This window comes from Lotus japonicus, chromosome 4, assembly GCF_012489685.1.
Source record: "Lotus japonicus ecotype B-129 chromosome 4, LjGifu_v1.2".
NCBI classification, from domain to species: domain Eukaryota; kingdom Viridiplantae; phylum Streptophyta; class Magnoliopsida; order Fabales; family Fabaceae; genus Lotus; species Lotus japonicus.
Window position 1 is genome coordinate 23,967,258 of NC_080044.1, and position 16,758 is coordinate 23,984,015.

The 16,758-nt window shown below is 35.4% G+C and overlaps 2 protein-coding genes across 2 annotated transcripts; one reads left to right on the top strand and one right to left on the bottom strand.

Moving 5' to 3' along the window:
• The first annotated feature begins 11,450 nt into the window (after positions 1-11,450).
• Positions 11,451-12,044, top strand: LOC130712512 (zinc finger protein ZAT10-like). Its single transcript, XM_057562346.1, has one exon. It carries the CDS (start codon positions 11,451-11,453, stop codon positions 12,042-12,044), a length of 594 nt encoding a protein of 197 aa, XP_057418329.1.
• Positions 12,045-13,637: 1,593 nt separating this feature from the next.
• LOC130712513 (WPP domain-interacting protein 1-like) lies at positions 13,638-16,182 on the bottom strand. Its single transcript, XM_057562347.1, has 2 exons — positions 16,047-16,182; positions 13,638-14,332 (listed from the first exon to the last, which is right to left on the bottom strand). The coding sequence occupies exons 1-2, from the start codon at positions 16,180-16,182 to the stop codon at positions 13,638-13,640; spliced, it is 831 nt and encodes a 276-aa protein (XP_057418330.1).
• Positions 16,183-16,758: the final 576 nt, after the last annotated feature.

Sequence of the window (16,758 nt, forward strand, 5' to 3'; positions counted from 1 at the left end):
TGTATTCCATCTCCTCTTTGCACTCTATTTGATGGAAGAAATCAAGAAACCGATGGAGGAGGATAACAATCTTGCTCTATTTTCATGGAATAATGGGCATCATCACAAGAACAACAACAGTGTCAATCATATTCATAGCAGCTCTTTCTCTTTGAAAGATCAAAGCTCTGAAACTTCACATCAGAACAGTAACACCAACACCAACCAAAGTGGCAGTGCTTCAACTGGATTGGGCTTAAGCATCAAGATCAAAATCAAAGGTCCTACAGCTCCTACTATAGCTGCAGCCATTTAGAATGAGCAACAACCTTGTTACGTGTGCCATATTTGCAACTAAGGGTTTACATCAGGACAAGCTCTGGGAGGACACATGGGAATCCATTCCCTCTCCATAAAGCAAGATCAAAAGGACACAAAAGACTCTTCTTGCATTGCAAAATCCAACAACGTTAACGGCAGTAGCAGCAAACACACTTGCTCCCTTTGCGGAAAAACCTTCCCTTCCAACAAGTCCTTGTGTGGTCACATGAGGGTTCATTCTCAAAGTGTGAGGAAATCAGGAATTGAATCTCCTTTGAGATGGCATGTGTCTCATAGAAGGCCCAGATTCAGCACAAGCAGCTTATCCTACAGATTCAAAGATAGTCCTTCTTGTTTGGAATTAAATGGGTTTCAAGAAGTTGATCCTCTTATGCAAGAAGCCGCATATACACTCTTGTTGATGTCAAAGGGGGAATTTCGAACGTGAGGAGCCAAATCAGGTTGCCAGTGGTCGATCAGGTTGATTTTTTCCTCTCCAAGAAGATCAAAATCCAAGAGCTAGTACTGTACAGACATGCTGATTGGAACGTTTTAGCTTCTTGTTAAATTGGTTTTATTCTAGGATCGATCCTTTTGTTTTATATTTTTGTATATATTTTTAGTCCCTACACAATATGACTTCTGACATATTGTGTAGAATACTGTACAGTCATATTATTGTATATGTTTTTAGGCCCTACACAATATGTCAGAGGAAGTAGACATGCTTCCGAATGATGAACAACTAGAGGTTGAGCATGTTCATTCGAGTGACGTGGTACACATATTGGCGACATGTGATGATCTTGTACAAGCCGAGTAAAGATCCTTTGACATTCAAGTATGAAGCAACTGAAATTAGAAAATTTGAGTGTTCTTTCAGACTAAAGGAAGACCAAGAAAGGTGGAAGGAGGGTGGTGGTAGCAAGTTATGTGTGGTATTCACAACCATGGAGCACTAAAGACATTAGTCGGTCACACATATGTTTGTCGAATAACACATGACGAATAGAGTTTGGTTGAAGATATGGCTAAGAATGTCGTTGCACCAAGAAACATGTTGTTTTCGTTGAAAGTTCATAATCTGGGAAACTTGACTACCATCCAACAAGTGTACAGTTTTTGTCAAATAATTCATAGGTCTAAAAGGGGTCACTAACATAAATGTAACATTTGATGAAGTTGTTGACCTCGAAAAATACGTTCATTAGCACAGGCTACAAGAGGATTCAAATATGTTAAGAGATATTTTATGGACAAATCTTGATGCTATATAACTTTTCAATAGCTTCCGTACATTAGTTGTAGTTGATAGGGTCTACATGACTAACAAGTACATTATTCCTATGCTTGGAATGGTTGGTATGATGCCAACCGGTATGAATTTCTCTATAGCCTTTGCGTACATGATATCAGAGCGCAGGATGACTTTATTTGGGCTTTGAGAAAAATGAAGGGCTTAATTCTTAAAAAAGAAAATTGGCCACAAGTGATTGTGATTGACAAAGACAACGCTTTATTAAATACAATAGCTGTTGTTTTCCCTACATCAAAATATTTGCTATGTCAGTCACATTGCAAAGAATGTGAAGGCAAAGTGAAAGTTGCTTGTACATCTAAGAACGCTTTGGGATTCAGTTATGGATGCATGGAGTGACTTGGTGTGGTCTTCGACTGTGGAAGAGTATGAAATATAAATCTCAACTCATGACCTTCAATAGTGTGTGTGAAAGCTTTCCTTTTGATGGCTTAGAGAAGGAACTTTAGACGGATTGTTTGTGGATCTGATTGCTGTGAATTGGTGGATGCTCTAAAGCGAAATAGGTACGACTTCCATGTGTATGGAAGTGCACTGTTGAACATGCATCTTCTTATCTCGTGTGACTGAGACATTCATATTCATCATGTTCTTCGTGAAGCTAATGCGCTAGTGGATTATCTCGAGCTTGGTGCGGAGTTGCAGTGCCCCATGGTAGAGTTGGATTCCCCACCTAGCTACTTATGTTTTGCCTCGTTTGGTTAGAGATTTGTTAGCTTTGTAATTTCGTTGTCTTTTATTCCCGTTCATTATTTTTTTTGTCATTAATTTGTTTTTTCAGAAATTGAATTAGTTTCAAATAAATAAGTTTAATGTTTATGCTTACATATAAGTGTTCCGGGTGCCGATGCATGTGATGACTAATCTCCTGAGACTCTTAAATTATGTTAAATGTCCGTCTCTCCCAACAAATTCTTATCTATACATACGGATCAGAAATCGACAACTAAGCAACACAACTATTTACTGATATTAGACTAGACGTTTAAGTAGCAAAATTATTTACCAACTATGCTAGACATTGTTGATACAAGAGTTTGCAATTAATGCTTTATACCTAACTTGAAATATATATTTTAAATAACTAAATTAATTTTTTTTTGTCTTTATGAGGATATTCCACGATTAATAGTTGTAAAACTAATCTCTCACCTTAAGAGTGTTAACTAACTCAATCAATCTAAATAATTTTTTTAAGTATCAATCTAAATAACTTATTCACGATAAATTTCAAAAAAAAAACTTATTCATGATAATACTAATTCCATTGGCCATTTCAAAAAAAAAATTCATCGGCACATTCTAAATTAACACCAAGAATTTGGTTTAACACCAAGAAGAGAAGCTAATCCTAATAAATTTATTTTCTCCTCCTTAAAAATTGCCTTACAAAATGAGGCTTTGGATTGATTTAGTTAATTAGGGTGAGCGATGAAATTATCATTTATCACATGATAATTTGATAATTTACTAACATTTCTAACCACTAACATTTACTTATAATTGTAAACACCAGCACGCGTGTAGTATTTCACATTTGTAATCCTAGTAAAACACCAGTTAGTTTGTGCTACTTAACTTACACAGTACGCTCAGCTTATGCTTTCTTATAGGAACATGCCTTGGCCGTACCAAATTTGGCTCTCAAGCTTGTATGGAAATCCTTGCTCCGTCTACTGTGAAGGCCTTCGCTTGGAGATGTTTTCTTGAGGGTTCCAACCATGGATAATTGGTGAGGCGCAGAGTTATTTTAAATAAAGAAGCAGCTTTGAGTTGGTTTTGTTTGGCAAATGAGGAATCTGTTTCCCACCTCTTGCTTACTTGTAATTGCTATTGGGGATTGTGGATGCAGTGTTATAATTGGTTGGGATTCCAAACAGTGCTGCCTGCTTCAATTCGCGATCATTTTCTTCAATTTAAGTTTGGGTGGAATGAGTCTCAACATCTGGTACTTTTGTTTATTTGGTTAGATATTACTTGGACAATTTGGGGATTAGAAATGGAATGATGTTTAGGGGAGAAAATGTTTGTTGGACTTGTGCATTGAAGCTGGTAAAATGGAGGTCTTGGCAGTTAAATAGAGCAAATATGAAAGGGTTTGAATATTCTCTTTTTGAATGGTCAACAAATCCAATGATGTGTGTGCTCGATGTAGTGCTGTGGGAATAGTACAGGAACCGGTTGAAGAAGCATTTTCAATTTGGCTTGTTAGTGCCATGGCGTTTTATTGCTTTGTGAGGACCTACTGGTTGGGCTTATTTTATTGGGATGGGTCATGATTATTTGTTTGTGATTCTCTTGGGCTGGTTTAGGGTTTGATTGTTGGGGCCATTTATTTACTGTGTTAAGGCTTTCATGTTTTGTGCGTGTTGAGCCTTCTAGATGGATAGTTTTGTTTGGTTTTTGCTGGAAGCTTATTTGGCTATTGCATTTTTTTTTCTTTGTATTTGGGTTTAACACCCCTTTACTAAGTGTGAATACAATATTTTGGCTTATAAAAAAAAACTTATCTGATTTCGATCTTTCTGATAATTAATTTTCACAACTGTAATACTCCAGTTTAAGTTGTTTTGATAAGATACAAATCTATTTTCAAAAGATTTTTATTGGTCATATAATTCTGACAAGTTTTTTTTTGCACTCTTTTTAAATCCTAACTAACTATCCAGATTCAGCAGAAGCAGCTTATCCAGCTTCAAAGAAAATTCTTGTGCGTTCAACGAGCTACTTACTAGTTTATGTTTATATAGAAGTACCTGTGACATATGAGGTATTTTCTAGTTAAATTTGTTACACCCCGATTTCAGTGGCGTCACTTTAGTAACTCAAAAATAAAATAAAGCGGAAAAGCAGGTATTTTTTTTTTCGTTTTGATTAAATAAAATGACTTGTCGAAATAAAGACTCAACCCAATCGCGATTAACAGCGACTAATATACAGTATAAGTACAACCCTCGCTGCAACTTAAAACATCGTCACGAGTGTCCTCAAGTGACGGAAAGTAACATCAAGTAACTGAAAGTAGTGCCCGCAGGCAAATAAGTGTGACCCATAGTCAGAGTCATAAGTTTTATAAATACAATCATCCAAGAAAGCAATTCAGGCCAGAACGGCTTTCAAAAGACCTCCTACGTCCGACAAACTCCCTGTGATCCTCATGGAAGAGAATCACACAAAAAGCTAATAGTCGGGGACCTACCCTGCCCCAAATTAAGAAATGAAAATCAGAGCTATGACAACGAAACCCGATATACTACACCCCTAGCATCGACCCTCATCCGATCCTGCATGAAGTCCGGGTCCACGTCGAAGGCTCAATAGTAGTCATTTCGCTCCGGGTCCTCCCCGAATGACGAAGCATCACGAAACAATCCGTCAACGGCATCTGACAAAAAGGGCATACATAGCCCCCCACACACAGGTAGCACGCGCAAGGGTCAACTTACAGAATATAGTATAATGAATACAAGACAAAAGGTAAAGTATAAGGGGGTATATATATATGTTGTATATATATATACATATAAGTTCTGCATTGTCTACCCTAAGGTATATACATAGCATGTTATCAAATCTCTATTACGATTCAATTATCAAAACACATAACGATGTTTATTAACATCAAATCATCCAAAACACATAACGATGTTTATCAACATCAAATCATCAAGATCTCAACAAATATAGTTAGAGTGCATGATATGTCAATGCAACGTCAATTCAAAAGGTTCCGGAAGAAGTAGGTTGGGCACGATCGAGTCGGTCCTAACACTGGCATCGTGTCGACCATAACCCTCGAGTGTCACTTACAACCTTGACATAGCCGGATCAGTCCTAACCCTGTGGGTCGACTTTTCCCTCCGCTATGCCTGACAATCAACAGGTCGATCCTAACCATATGGTCGATCATATCCCCCATCGAATGCCCGAGTTACCCGAAGGCATATACTGTACCCGAAGGTATATACTGTACCCGAAGGCATATACAGTACCCGAAGGCATATACTGTACCCGAAGGTATATACTGTACCCGAAGGTATATACTGTTTCTGCGACAAAAGACAGATAACTATAAAAGGAGTGCAATCACCCTGGATGACTTCTCGAGTCATCTGACTCACCTAATTCGATGGTCAAAACTGCTCAGCGAGCGAAGAGTAACAATGTACTTGGAAACCTATAGCTCCCTGACTTATCCTTTAGATAGTCGAATAAATAAACTGCTCATCGAGCGGAAAAGTATAAGCATACTCAGAAACTTTTGAGCTTCCCCAAAACTTCGATTCGGCGACACTTCTCATTGTCCAAAACTAATATCCAAATCCTAGGAGTTCATTTGAGATCCTTAACATTTAATTAGAAGAGTTTGAATGTTGTTTAAAGCATTATGGAATTTCTCATGAAAATATTTTCTTTCCGAAACTATAAGTTCAAAAGATCCCGATATCCCCGAAATCCCATGAGAAGGTCTTGAAACTACAAAAGGAGACAAGAGTCTGAACCTCAGTTCGTCTTGTCGAGATAAACCCTTAAGAATTCGCCACCAACGGGGCATAACTAACCGTTATTCCTCACATTTTGGTAGTCCACGAATAAACAATATAAATTGCACTATATGGTCAGCATATTCCAATAACAATTGCATGTTCCAAAATAATGCGCACAAGTATTCACATAGCCTAAGATTAACCATTTAACCACTTAGCAAGTATGGCATGTGAATCAAGTAATTGCGGTAAAACATAACCCTGTCCTATCCACTAGGAAGCAGTAAGACGGAAACCAGTAAACGACCGAAGCCTCTCAGAAAATGGAGACACACGTCTCATATTAGTTTCACACGGCCGAAGCCTCAAAACATTTTCTCCAGTCAAAGCGATAAAGAAACATAAATAAGCAAGTCGAAGTTATCGACGCCTAAAGCATTAGCTAGCAGTGTAAGTTGCCCTTACCTCTAGTTCTTCCAGAATCACAGTGTAAGTCACACTCCCAAGCTTGCTCAGTCAAGTCTAAGGTTTCCACAAACGAACCTTAGAGCAAACAAAGCAAAATCAATCAAAATAAGTCGATACACTCGAAACAATACTAACTAACATTAGACAAAGCTCAAGGAGCTTCAGAGTACCACATTTAGGCACGAATGGAAAGGATTTTCCCGAATGGATGAGTTTTGACTCGATTCAAGTTTTGTACAAAAACACTTTATTCGCTAAAACGTGCATAACTCGAGCTACAGAACTCGGAATGACACGAAACCAAAGCCAAAATTTCGACAACGGAGAGAGCTACGCTATAACTCAGGTCATACAGACCCAAAAAATATTTTTGGACACGGTACCATGGCATATAAGTTTCGGCCATTATCAAAATAGGGCTTCCCGAACTTTTTCTTCGATCTAATTTAATTCCTAGGTATTCTTAGGCGATATCTAGGCCAAGGAAACTCTCAGAAAAATTATCGGGTCGAAAACTGTCGCATGGGTATTTTGGTCAATATTTTCAGCTCAGAATTTCAAAATTGGAATTTCGAAAAACAAATTGGATGGGGACGTCACCAACGATGTTTATGACGACTAATCCTACTAGCACTAAGCTAAGTCGAGAGTTTTAAGCCGAAAGAACGAAACTTTGCCTCAAAATGGGTTTTTCAAGCAGAACTGAAACTCGGCGGCAATTCGGCGAGATTCAGCAGAAAACAACCGGATATTCATGCTCTTGGGCATGTAGGCAACAAGTTTAGACACTGAAATCAAGTTATTTGGACAGTTTTAAAAAAAGCTCAAAACTTTGAGCATAGAAAGGCATAGAGAAAAGCGACAGAATTGACGATCCGAAGTAAGGAATAACATCTATACCTCGAGGTCTACGCGTAGCAACGAACGGTGCAACGATCAGGCAAGAAACGGCGAAAAACTTTTTCTCCTCCTCCTCCTTGGGTGCTCGCGGGTTCAAGGGAAGAAAATGGTGAGTTTTTGAAAAAATTTTCATTTTCTTGCTATTTATAGGTTTTGGAAAATTTGGAAAAATGAAAATTTCGCGATTTCGATTTTTCCTGCGTATTCCTCGGAGAATTCTAAGATAGGTTCTGGCGACAGAATTCCAGAACTTAAAACAGGTTTCTTGGAATTTAACCAAACGATCAAAAGTCGGTGTAAATCGATTTTACCCGAAAAACTACTTTTTGCAGTTGATGTCGGATGAGAAAACTTCGTTCTGAAGAAAGATTAGGAATATCGGGAGAAATAGGCGTAAGCGTGTGGAATCTTCGTTTGAAGCTCCGAATAGAAAAAGTCTTCATCGTCCGTTGATTTTAGGGTTTTTGAACTATCAGGGTTTTGGTTTCGGCAAACTTCCGAGTATTGGAATTTGACGTTCGTACATTCCAGGGTTTCGTATCGAAACGCTTGTTTATAGACGAATAAGAGAAGTTCTAACATTTCTCTGAAGATTTTTGGAATTAGTTTCCATCGTGTCTTAAAGAGTAAATTAGCTATTTACTAGCGTTTTTGACCTAGGTTTAAGCGAGTACTAATCGTGCTATAACTTTTATCGACTTTGATACGATCCTTAGCTTTTTCCTGAACTTTCTCCTTCATAAATTTATTCCATTCAATAAACACTTGTTCAGGTTTTCCTCTACGTTACATCAAATTAATCGTGAAAAGGAATTTTATTCGGTTTATTCCAAACTTAAAAACTTGGGCCTCACAAAATTAATCAAGTGGATTGACCTAGTGTTCAACACTTTGTCAATTAAAAAGCAAGTAGTTGGGGTTTGATTCTCAACTCAATAGAAAAAACTCACAGGCCAGCCTCTTACTGTGTAGTACGTTAACAGTAAGGCGAGAGATTAATCTCATGACTATCGGTTGTGTTAATAACTTGGGTAACACGTAATAAATATGTTGGCCAAGTTTTTTTTTTTTGGGTTAAGTTAAAATACACTTTACTGATAATAATTGGATTTTTAATCCCATATCTCATAGAATTATAAATGTTGATTTTGAATTTGAAATTAAAATTATTTTAAACGAATTATGAATGTGCTTACTTTTTTTTTTGTTACAAATGGAAGATAAACAAAGAAACAAACTAATCTCAAGGTTGTCAAACTCGAGAGTTTACGTAAACTCGTTGAGTGCCCGTAAACTCGACTCGTGAACTCGACTCGTAAACTCGTAAGTGGTTACCTCATGCCAAAATAATACTTATAAGTTATAAAATCACAATAATGGTGAAAAAACTAATAAAATAAAAAATATGTGCTTAAATAACAAAATAATAAAAAAAGAAATGTTAGAGAAAAGAGGAAAAGAGACACAAAGCAGGATTGATTTGTGAATAATAAAAATAGTATTGCAAAGACTTTGTCATGAAATTTGTAATTTTGATAAATAAATGATTTTCTCCTTTTTTTGGTAAACTCGCGAGCTGAGTTTATCGAGTTTACCGAAATTTATAAAAAAAAGAGTTTACTGCGATTTAACTCGTTTTGATTACATAGGATCGTAAACTCGTAAGAGTTTAAGAGTTAAAACTAGGGGTGAACATGGGCCGGGTAAATCCAATGAACCCGCCCAACCCAATCCGATCCAATAGAAAAAATGCGGGTTGGATCGGGCAATCGGGTTAGTCGGATGAATTTTACTACAACCCAACTAAGTTCGGATCGGATTTCGGATTCAGTTCAAATCCATCCAACCCAACCCAACCCATAATCCATACATATAATAATAATTTTTATAATTTTACTCATACTTGGAGTGCTAGTGTCGGAGTGATGACTTTTTGAAACTTTGAGACTTAAGTATTTGTAGTTATTTGTCATATTTGAACTTAGAGTATTTGTTCGTAGTTATTTGTTACATGTTTATATATAGTTATTTGACATGTTGAAGAAATTTAAGTTCTAAGTGTCATGGCATGCCATTTAGTGTTGTTTTTCACTTTTTTGATACTATTTATAATAGATTGTTTCATGTCATTTGGTAATGAAGTTTTATGTTTTCATGATATTTGGCTATATGTCATTTATTTGGTATTATTTCTATAACTTTTTATGTCTTTTTCATGCTATTTAGTATTATAACATATTTAGTATTTTTTATAACTTTTTCTGAATTTATAATAATTTTTGCAAGGTTTTTTTAATATTTCAGATATATTATTATTTTAATATAGTGACCCAATAAATCCATCTAACTCAATCCAAACTTCGTCGGGTTGGTTCGGATTGGGTCCGAAGAAGAAATTCGTGAAATCCAACCCAACCCAACCCAGACAATTTTGATCGGTTCGGATTTTATTTTGACCAAAATTCATCCAACCCAACCCATGTGCACCCCTAGTTAAAACTAGAGTTTAATAAAACGTCCTAGCAAAGCAAGGACACAACAAGCGCCGGATGCAATCTCCACACCCGCCAGCTGCAGCTAGCTTGAGTCATAGTTGGATTTTTAATACGATATCTCATAGAATTATAAATGTTGATTTTTAATTTGAAATTAAAATTATTTTTTTTGAAAACTAAATTAAAATTATTTTAAACGAATGATGAATGTGCTTATTTTTTTTTGTAGGAATTATGAATGTGCTTATATTTTAAAATGTTTTCGCTTTTACATATATACATTTTAAAAATGAATTTCACATTTTTAATTTTTAAAAAATTTCCTTTTAATTTGTATTTTTAATTAACTTAATTTTAAAACATTCAACAAGGACTACAATTGGCAAGTCATGCTTTATAGATACCTAATTTTCACTATTTTTTTTAGTACTTTGGCCACCAGTCTACACGGGGGAAATGAGTTACACGTGACCAATATGACTCGGGATACGGTAGGGATGTCCCTGACCACAAAGGTATTATTTTTTACTTCAGGGGGGATTGAACCCGAGCAAAAAACCTAGGCGAAATCCCTTAAGGAAATAAACATTTACCACTTTGTGTCACCCCTTACTTATTCCTGATAATGATATGATAATTTCATCAGCACATGCTACTAATGATCAAAATTATGTAATTATTGGATGTCTAGGAAAGATTAATGGCGTATTTTTCTCTCATTTTAATGGAATCCAAATAGGTTTCTTTTCAATTCAAAAACAAAAATTCAGGGTGATACGCGTCCAATTTTAACAACTGTAATCCTAGTAGAACACCCCTTTATATGCTACTTAACATGTTTTGCTCTAACGTTAAAAAATAAAATAAAAAATGTTTTGCTCTAACTGTAATCAATGGAATTATTGGATGTGCAGTCGCAAGATTAATGGAATTCAAATAGGCTTTGTGATAGAAACGCTATTCAGGTGGGCACGGGTATTGTATTTCACAACTCTAATCCTAATAAAACACCAGTTATTTCACCAACTGTTTAAGTTGTTTTGATAAGATATTCTAATTTTCAAAAGATTTTTATTGGTCATATAATTCTGAAAAAAAAAATTACACTATATATTTTTAAATCCTAACTAACTAAATCAATCTAAAAAACTTTTTTTTGAAGGTCAATCTAAATAACAGTTACGATAAATAATAATTTCATCGTTAACCCTAACAAACTAAATGAATCTAAAGCCTCATATTATAAAACCCACCAAGGCAATTTTTAAGGGGGAGATAATTAAAATATTAGAACACCAGTTTAAGTTGTTTTGATAAGATATTCTAATTTTCAAAAGATTTTTATTAGTCATATAATTGAGTGAATTTTTTTTTCACTATATATTTTTAAATCCTAACTAACTAAATCAATCTAAACAACTTAGTCATGATAAATGATAATACAAAGCTACCAACTCTTTGATGGAAGAAATCAAGAAACCGATGGAGGAAGATAACCATGCTCTATTTTCATGGAAAGGGAAGAACAAGGATCATAGTTGCTCTGAAATTTCACATGAGAACAGCAACATGACCAACCAAAGTGGAGATGTTTCACCTGGAACACGCTTACGCATCAAGATCAAAGGTCCTACGGCTCCTACTATAGCAGCCAATGCCATTAACAACAACATTGAGCAACAACCTTACTTGTGCCATATCTGCAACAAAGGCTTTATCTCTGTTAATGCTCTCAGTGGACACATGAGAGTGCACTCCCTCTCCAAAAGGAATAAGGATCACAACAACAACTGCAGTAGCAAACACACTTGTTCCCTTTGCAGAAAAACCTTCCCTTCCAACAAGTCTTTGTGCGGTCACATGAGGGTTCATTCAGCTCAAAGTGTCAGGAAATCAGGAATTGAATCTCCTTTGAGATGGCCTGTGTCTCGTAAAAGAAGCCCCAGATTCAGCAGAAGCAGCTTATCCAGCTTCAAAGAAAATTCTTGTTTGGAATCAAAAGGGTTTGAAGAAGTTGATCCTCTTATGCAAGAAGCCGCATATACACTCGTGTTGATGTCAAAGGGGAAAGTTTGAACATGAGGAGCCAAAGCAGCTTGCTAGTGATCACTAATCAGGATGATTTTTCTCCATCAATTTTCCCTTCACTAAGAAGATCAAAATCTAAGAGTGTAGACATGCCGAGGAACGTTTTAGATTCTTCTTGTTATATTGGTTCTGTTCTAGGGTCGATGCTTTTGTTTTTGTTTTATATTTGTGTAGATGTTTTTAGTCCCTACACAATATGGCTTCTTTGTATTGGTTTCTACCTTTTTTATTTCTATGGTAGTTTTAGTTCTTATTTGCAAAGATATACTTCATCCGTTCCTATTTATCTGTTCAGGAAGAGAACGTTCACACAAATTAAGGAAGACAATTAATTGTGTTGATTTTCTTAAAAGTATTATTTATTTTCCTCTATAACCCTTTAGAATGTATTTTATCTTTCTTCATTTATTGTTTCTGGAAGGGCATTTCTTGGAAAAACATCAATTAATGCTCTCTTGAAACTTTAAGTGGGTATATAGGAACACAATTTTTCCTTCAAAGTGTACGGTTAATAAGGAACGGAGTGAGTATGTGATTTTAATCTTTGCAGTTAATTTTCGTTACAAAAAACGTGAGTTAGCAGACGAAGGGTGACATGGTTGTTGCCCACATGACATTTTAATCTTTCGAAGCTTAATAAAATGAAGAAAACAATTTTAACCCACACCCCTAAGACCGAGGGGGGGAACTTAGGGATTTGGGATAAAGTTTCATACACACCTCTCTTTTGAGGTGGAGAGGTGAAATGAGGAGAGAGATAGGAAGAAAAGAAAAAGTAAGAGAGAGAAAGTATGAGATGTGATAGATGATAAGAAGAGAGAGACAGAAATAAAAAGAGGTGGAGATGAAGTGTTTAAAAAAAGAGGTGTGTATATATCATTACTCGGATCTTAGTTATGATAAGAAGGCATGTCAATCCAAACTTTTCAAAGAAATAAGAATAAAATATAGTATGAAGTGAAAAAAAATGGTGAAACATGAAGATAGCTTATAAGAGAGGAAGAGCATTTTCAAATAATTTGACTTCCTAATTCCTAAATATGAGTAATTTGAAGATTAGGACTCTTCTGTTTTGTATCCTTTTCCCATGTCTTCCTTGGTGGTTTTTTCATTTACTTAATGAGTATTCTGATAAATTGTAGAGAAGGAGTGCTTGTTGCAGTTATTTTAGTATACAGGCCTTGGGGTGATCTCATACAAATATATATAGTCTATGGCTATATGCACACATTAATCGGTTTTCTTAGAGCTGAAGCAAGTTCTCTTGAGCTTGAGCTTGAGATTGCTCACTTAGTTAGCATGAATCCTGGTTCAGTCTGGTTTGCTATATAACTGGAATGGTAAAGACAAGGTTCATAGTCGTCTTTCTAGACTCAACATTAATTGATGCTATCAATATACCTGCTGTTTCATTGAATTTAATGTCTTCAAAATTCAATAATGGTTGTCATAAAAAAAAATTCAATCATGGTTTGCTTCCATGAAAATCAATAATTTCCTAATATACCTGTCTTTAGTCTTTACTAAGCGAAAATTACAATGAATTATGAGAATGCACTACACAAGGTTAATTTTGCATATTTATGTGGGTATAATCACCCCATAATCAGAAGAAAATGGACACTTAACAAGCAAAATGGCCAAAATCAAGCACATGAACTGAAAGAAAAGGAAAAATGTCAGCTTGCATACTCTTCTCTGAATCGTAAAACTCTCCTCAACTTGTAAAATGCCGCCACAGTATTTATCCACTTCATCAGCTCTGGTCTTCAGTCTTGAACCCACACTGTGTGCCTCTTCAAGATTGTTCGGAACCTGGACTTTATTTCCAGAGACTGTTTCTTGTTTTTCCATTAACATACAAGCTGATGCAGCCTTCAAGTTCTGCATCGTCTTAGTGATGGTAAGGTATTCAATCTCAGCTTCAACCTTTTGCCTGAAAAGGGTCTCAAGCTCAGACTCCACATTGTTAAAATTTTTGTCTAAAAATCCTGTGGGACAAGTAGATTCTTCTTTATCAAACTTTTCACCAGTAAGGGATATTTCAAGTTCAGAAATCCTGGAATCCTTAATTGCAAGCATACTCTGTTGTTCTTCTGACTTGCTTTGCAAATTGTTTTTCTTTTCTGTCAGGCATAATATCTTAACTTCCAAGGAATTTGATGAAACTCGCTTAACTTCTGCCCCAGACTGACCAGATAAGCATGACTCTTCATATCCAACAGCATCAGCAGTTGTGAAAGGTTCATTCCCAATCTCTGCAATTTTTTTAACTTCTGCAATAGTAAACATAAATTGGTTTAACTTTTAAGCATTCACAGAATGCAATGCCACATACCATACTTGATACTTCCATTAAAGACAGCTATTACAAGGGGTAAACATTTTTCTCTTTCTTTACATAAGCATTTGAATCAATTACTTTCAGCAGTAATAAAATAGCATAGAAAAATTCATGATATAAGCTGTTGTCAGCTTATTATGGTAAACTATGTAAAGCCATTTTAGGTAATGGTAATGAGAGGAAAATGGAATATTTTGGTTCCATTATGTAATTACTATTGCACATCCAATAATGAATCACCCATCAATGTTTCCTATAGCTAGCACAAGCAAGGTCATGTTCTAAATTGGTTTTAAGGACAAAAAGATATCAGTTGATCTTGGATTTATTTGATCTTTTAATAAGTAATTGATTTAAATTTAACTATTGTTGGGGAGATAGAAGAAGTCAAGCAACAATGGGCCAAGGAAACATGATACCAATAGAACCAGACATGACCATCTCCAGGCATTGGGTATGTGTGTCTCATCGCTTTGTCTTCATCTTGTAATTCTTAACTAATGTGAGACTTCACACTCACACTTATATTCACAACAAAATTACTATGAACAGAAACATTATGATAAAAGAAAACCAGATACAACAAAAATTTGCAACAGCAATAGAACACAGGACGTAAGAATACATTATCCTACTAATGATATAAAGCTTTAATAAAGGGAGTAAATGGGTGAGCCAGAGTCAGATTTTGAAGCTCCAAGTTCACATTAATTGTTCTCATTTTGCTACCCAAGTTTCTTCAATTTTCAAAGTGGATAAATTCAACTTAAGAACTTCATCGTAAAGGTGAGAAATATTCGGGATTGCACCAAAAAAAAGTCATAATTTCAATTCCATTAAACTCCAAATCAATATACTTGAGCAGAACCACATGCTGATTTTTTATCAAGGCAAAGCATGATATAATGCTTAGGCCACATTGTCTTTTTCAATCAATTACATCTAACCCATAAATGGGCATCTCTCAGTAATATTTACCATTTATGACCAAAATTGTACTAGACAGCCAGAACCCTGAACTGAATCCAGACCAGATTTTCATTTTCTTTCACCATACAAAATGATGCATAAGACCCTCAATGAAATATCCTATGATGTTATTAGGGGCAGTATATACAAAACTTAATTCCACTTTTAATTCCTCAATTACAGTTGGGGTGTGATTTTGATCCCCTATAATTTTTTAGCAAATTTAAGCCCTCATTCATTAAAATTGTTACAGCTAAGTCCACCAATCACTTTTATCCTACCTAGAACTCTCAAAATCTAATGTTTAGTGAAATCTTGATTTGATTAAATCACTATAAACCTTCTTCTGCCCAACCTGAACCACCAATTAAAATATCAAATTTTACATAAAATTTTGAAAATCTAAAAATTTCCCTATTTAAACCCTAAGGGGGACTTAATTATCTTGAAACAAACTAAGAAAATCACAAAAAGTCCAAAAGGGATCAAAACTGCAAATAAAACTTCCAATCATGGTTTCAACTTTTAACTATGCGTATCATAGCTATGTCAAAGTCCTTAAGGAAATTTCATGAAATTAGAAAAATAGCAATGTCAATGGCACATTGTAAAGTCACTAAAGTGGCATAACAAAAGAAAAAACAAAATTTGTGAGGAACAAAAATGGAGAAATTAACCTTGTTCAAGTGCGTCCTGCACAGCCTGAAGGCCGGTAGAAATGGAGTGAATGAAACTAGGGTTTCTTGAATGACACTCAACGCTTGAAGAATCATGAGAACTTGTTTCACACTCTCCTTCACTCTTCCAATTCATATTTGGAAATAACAATGGCTACTCCAATCCAATCCAATCAATCTTGTTTTTGTAAACTCTAAAGAGGATTGGGTTTAATTATATAAATTGGAACGACTTTGTTATGATCGTGGGTGGGTTGGTTCGGTTCTGTTTGGGAAAATAAACAACTGCAACTTTCTTTCAGTTAGTCCCGTTTACGAGGGCGGGGCATTCGCATTCCCAACTAAAGTAAAATCAACACGTTTAACTTGATATCTCCATTCAAAAAAAAAAAAAAACTTGGGGGTGTTTGTTTCAAGGTTTGAGATCACATTTCCGGGAATGTTATTCCCAGGAATATGATTACCGGATATGTTATTCCTGGGTAAATTTTATAAATGTGTTTGTTAAGTATTTTGTATTTCCGGGAACATTTTAAAATTTTCTTAATTTAAAAATTAAAAAAACTTAAAAATAGAGGTAAAAATGATAAATTGTGGGAGGAGTGAGAAGTTACATTCATCTTTCCCTTGGGAATGTAAGATTCTCAACCCTTTTCATGGGAATCAATATGAAGGAAATCATGGGAATTATGGAAGTTATTTTATTCCCGGG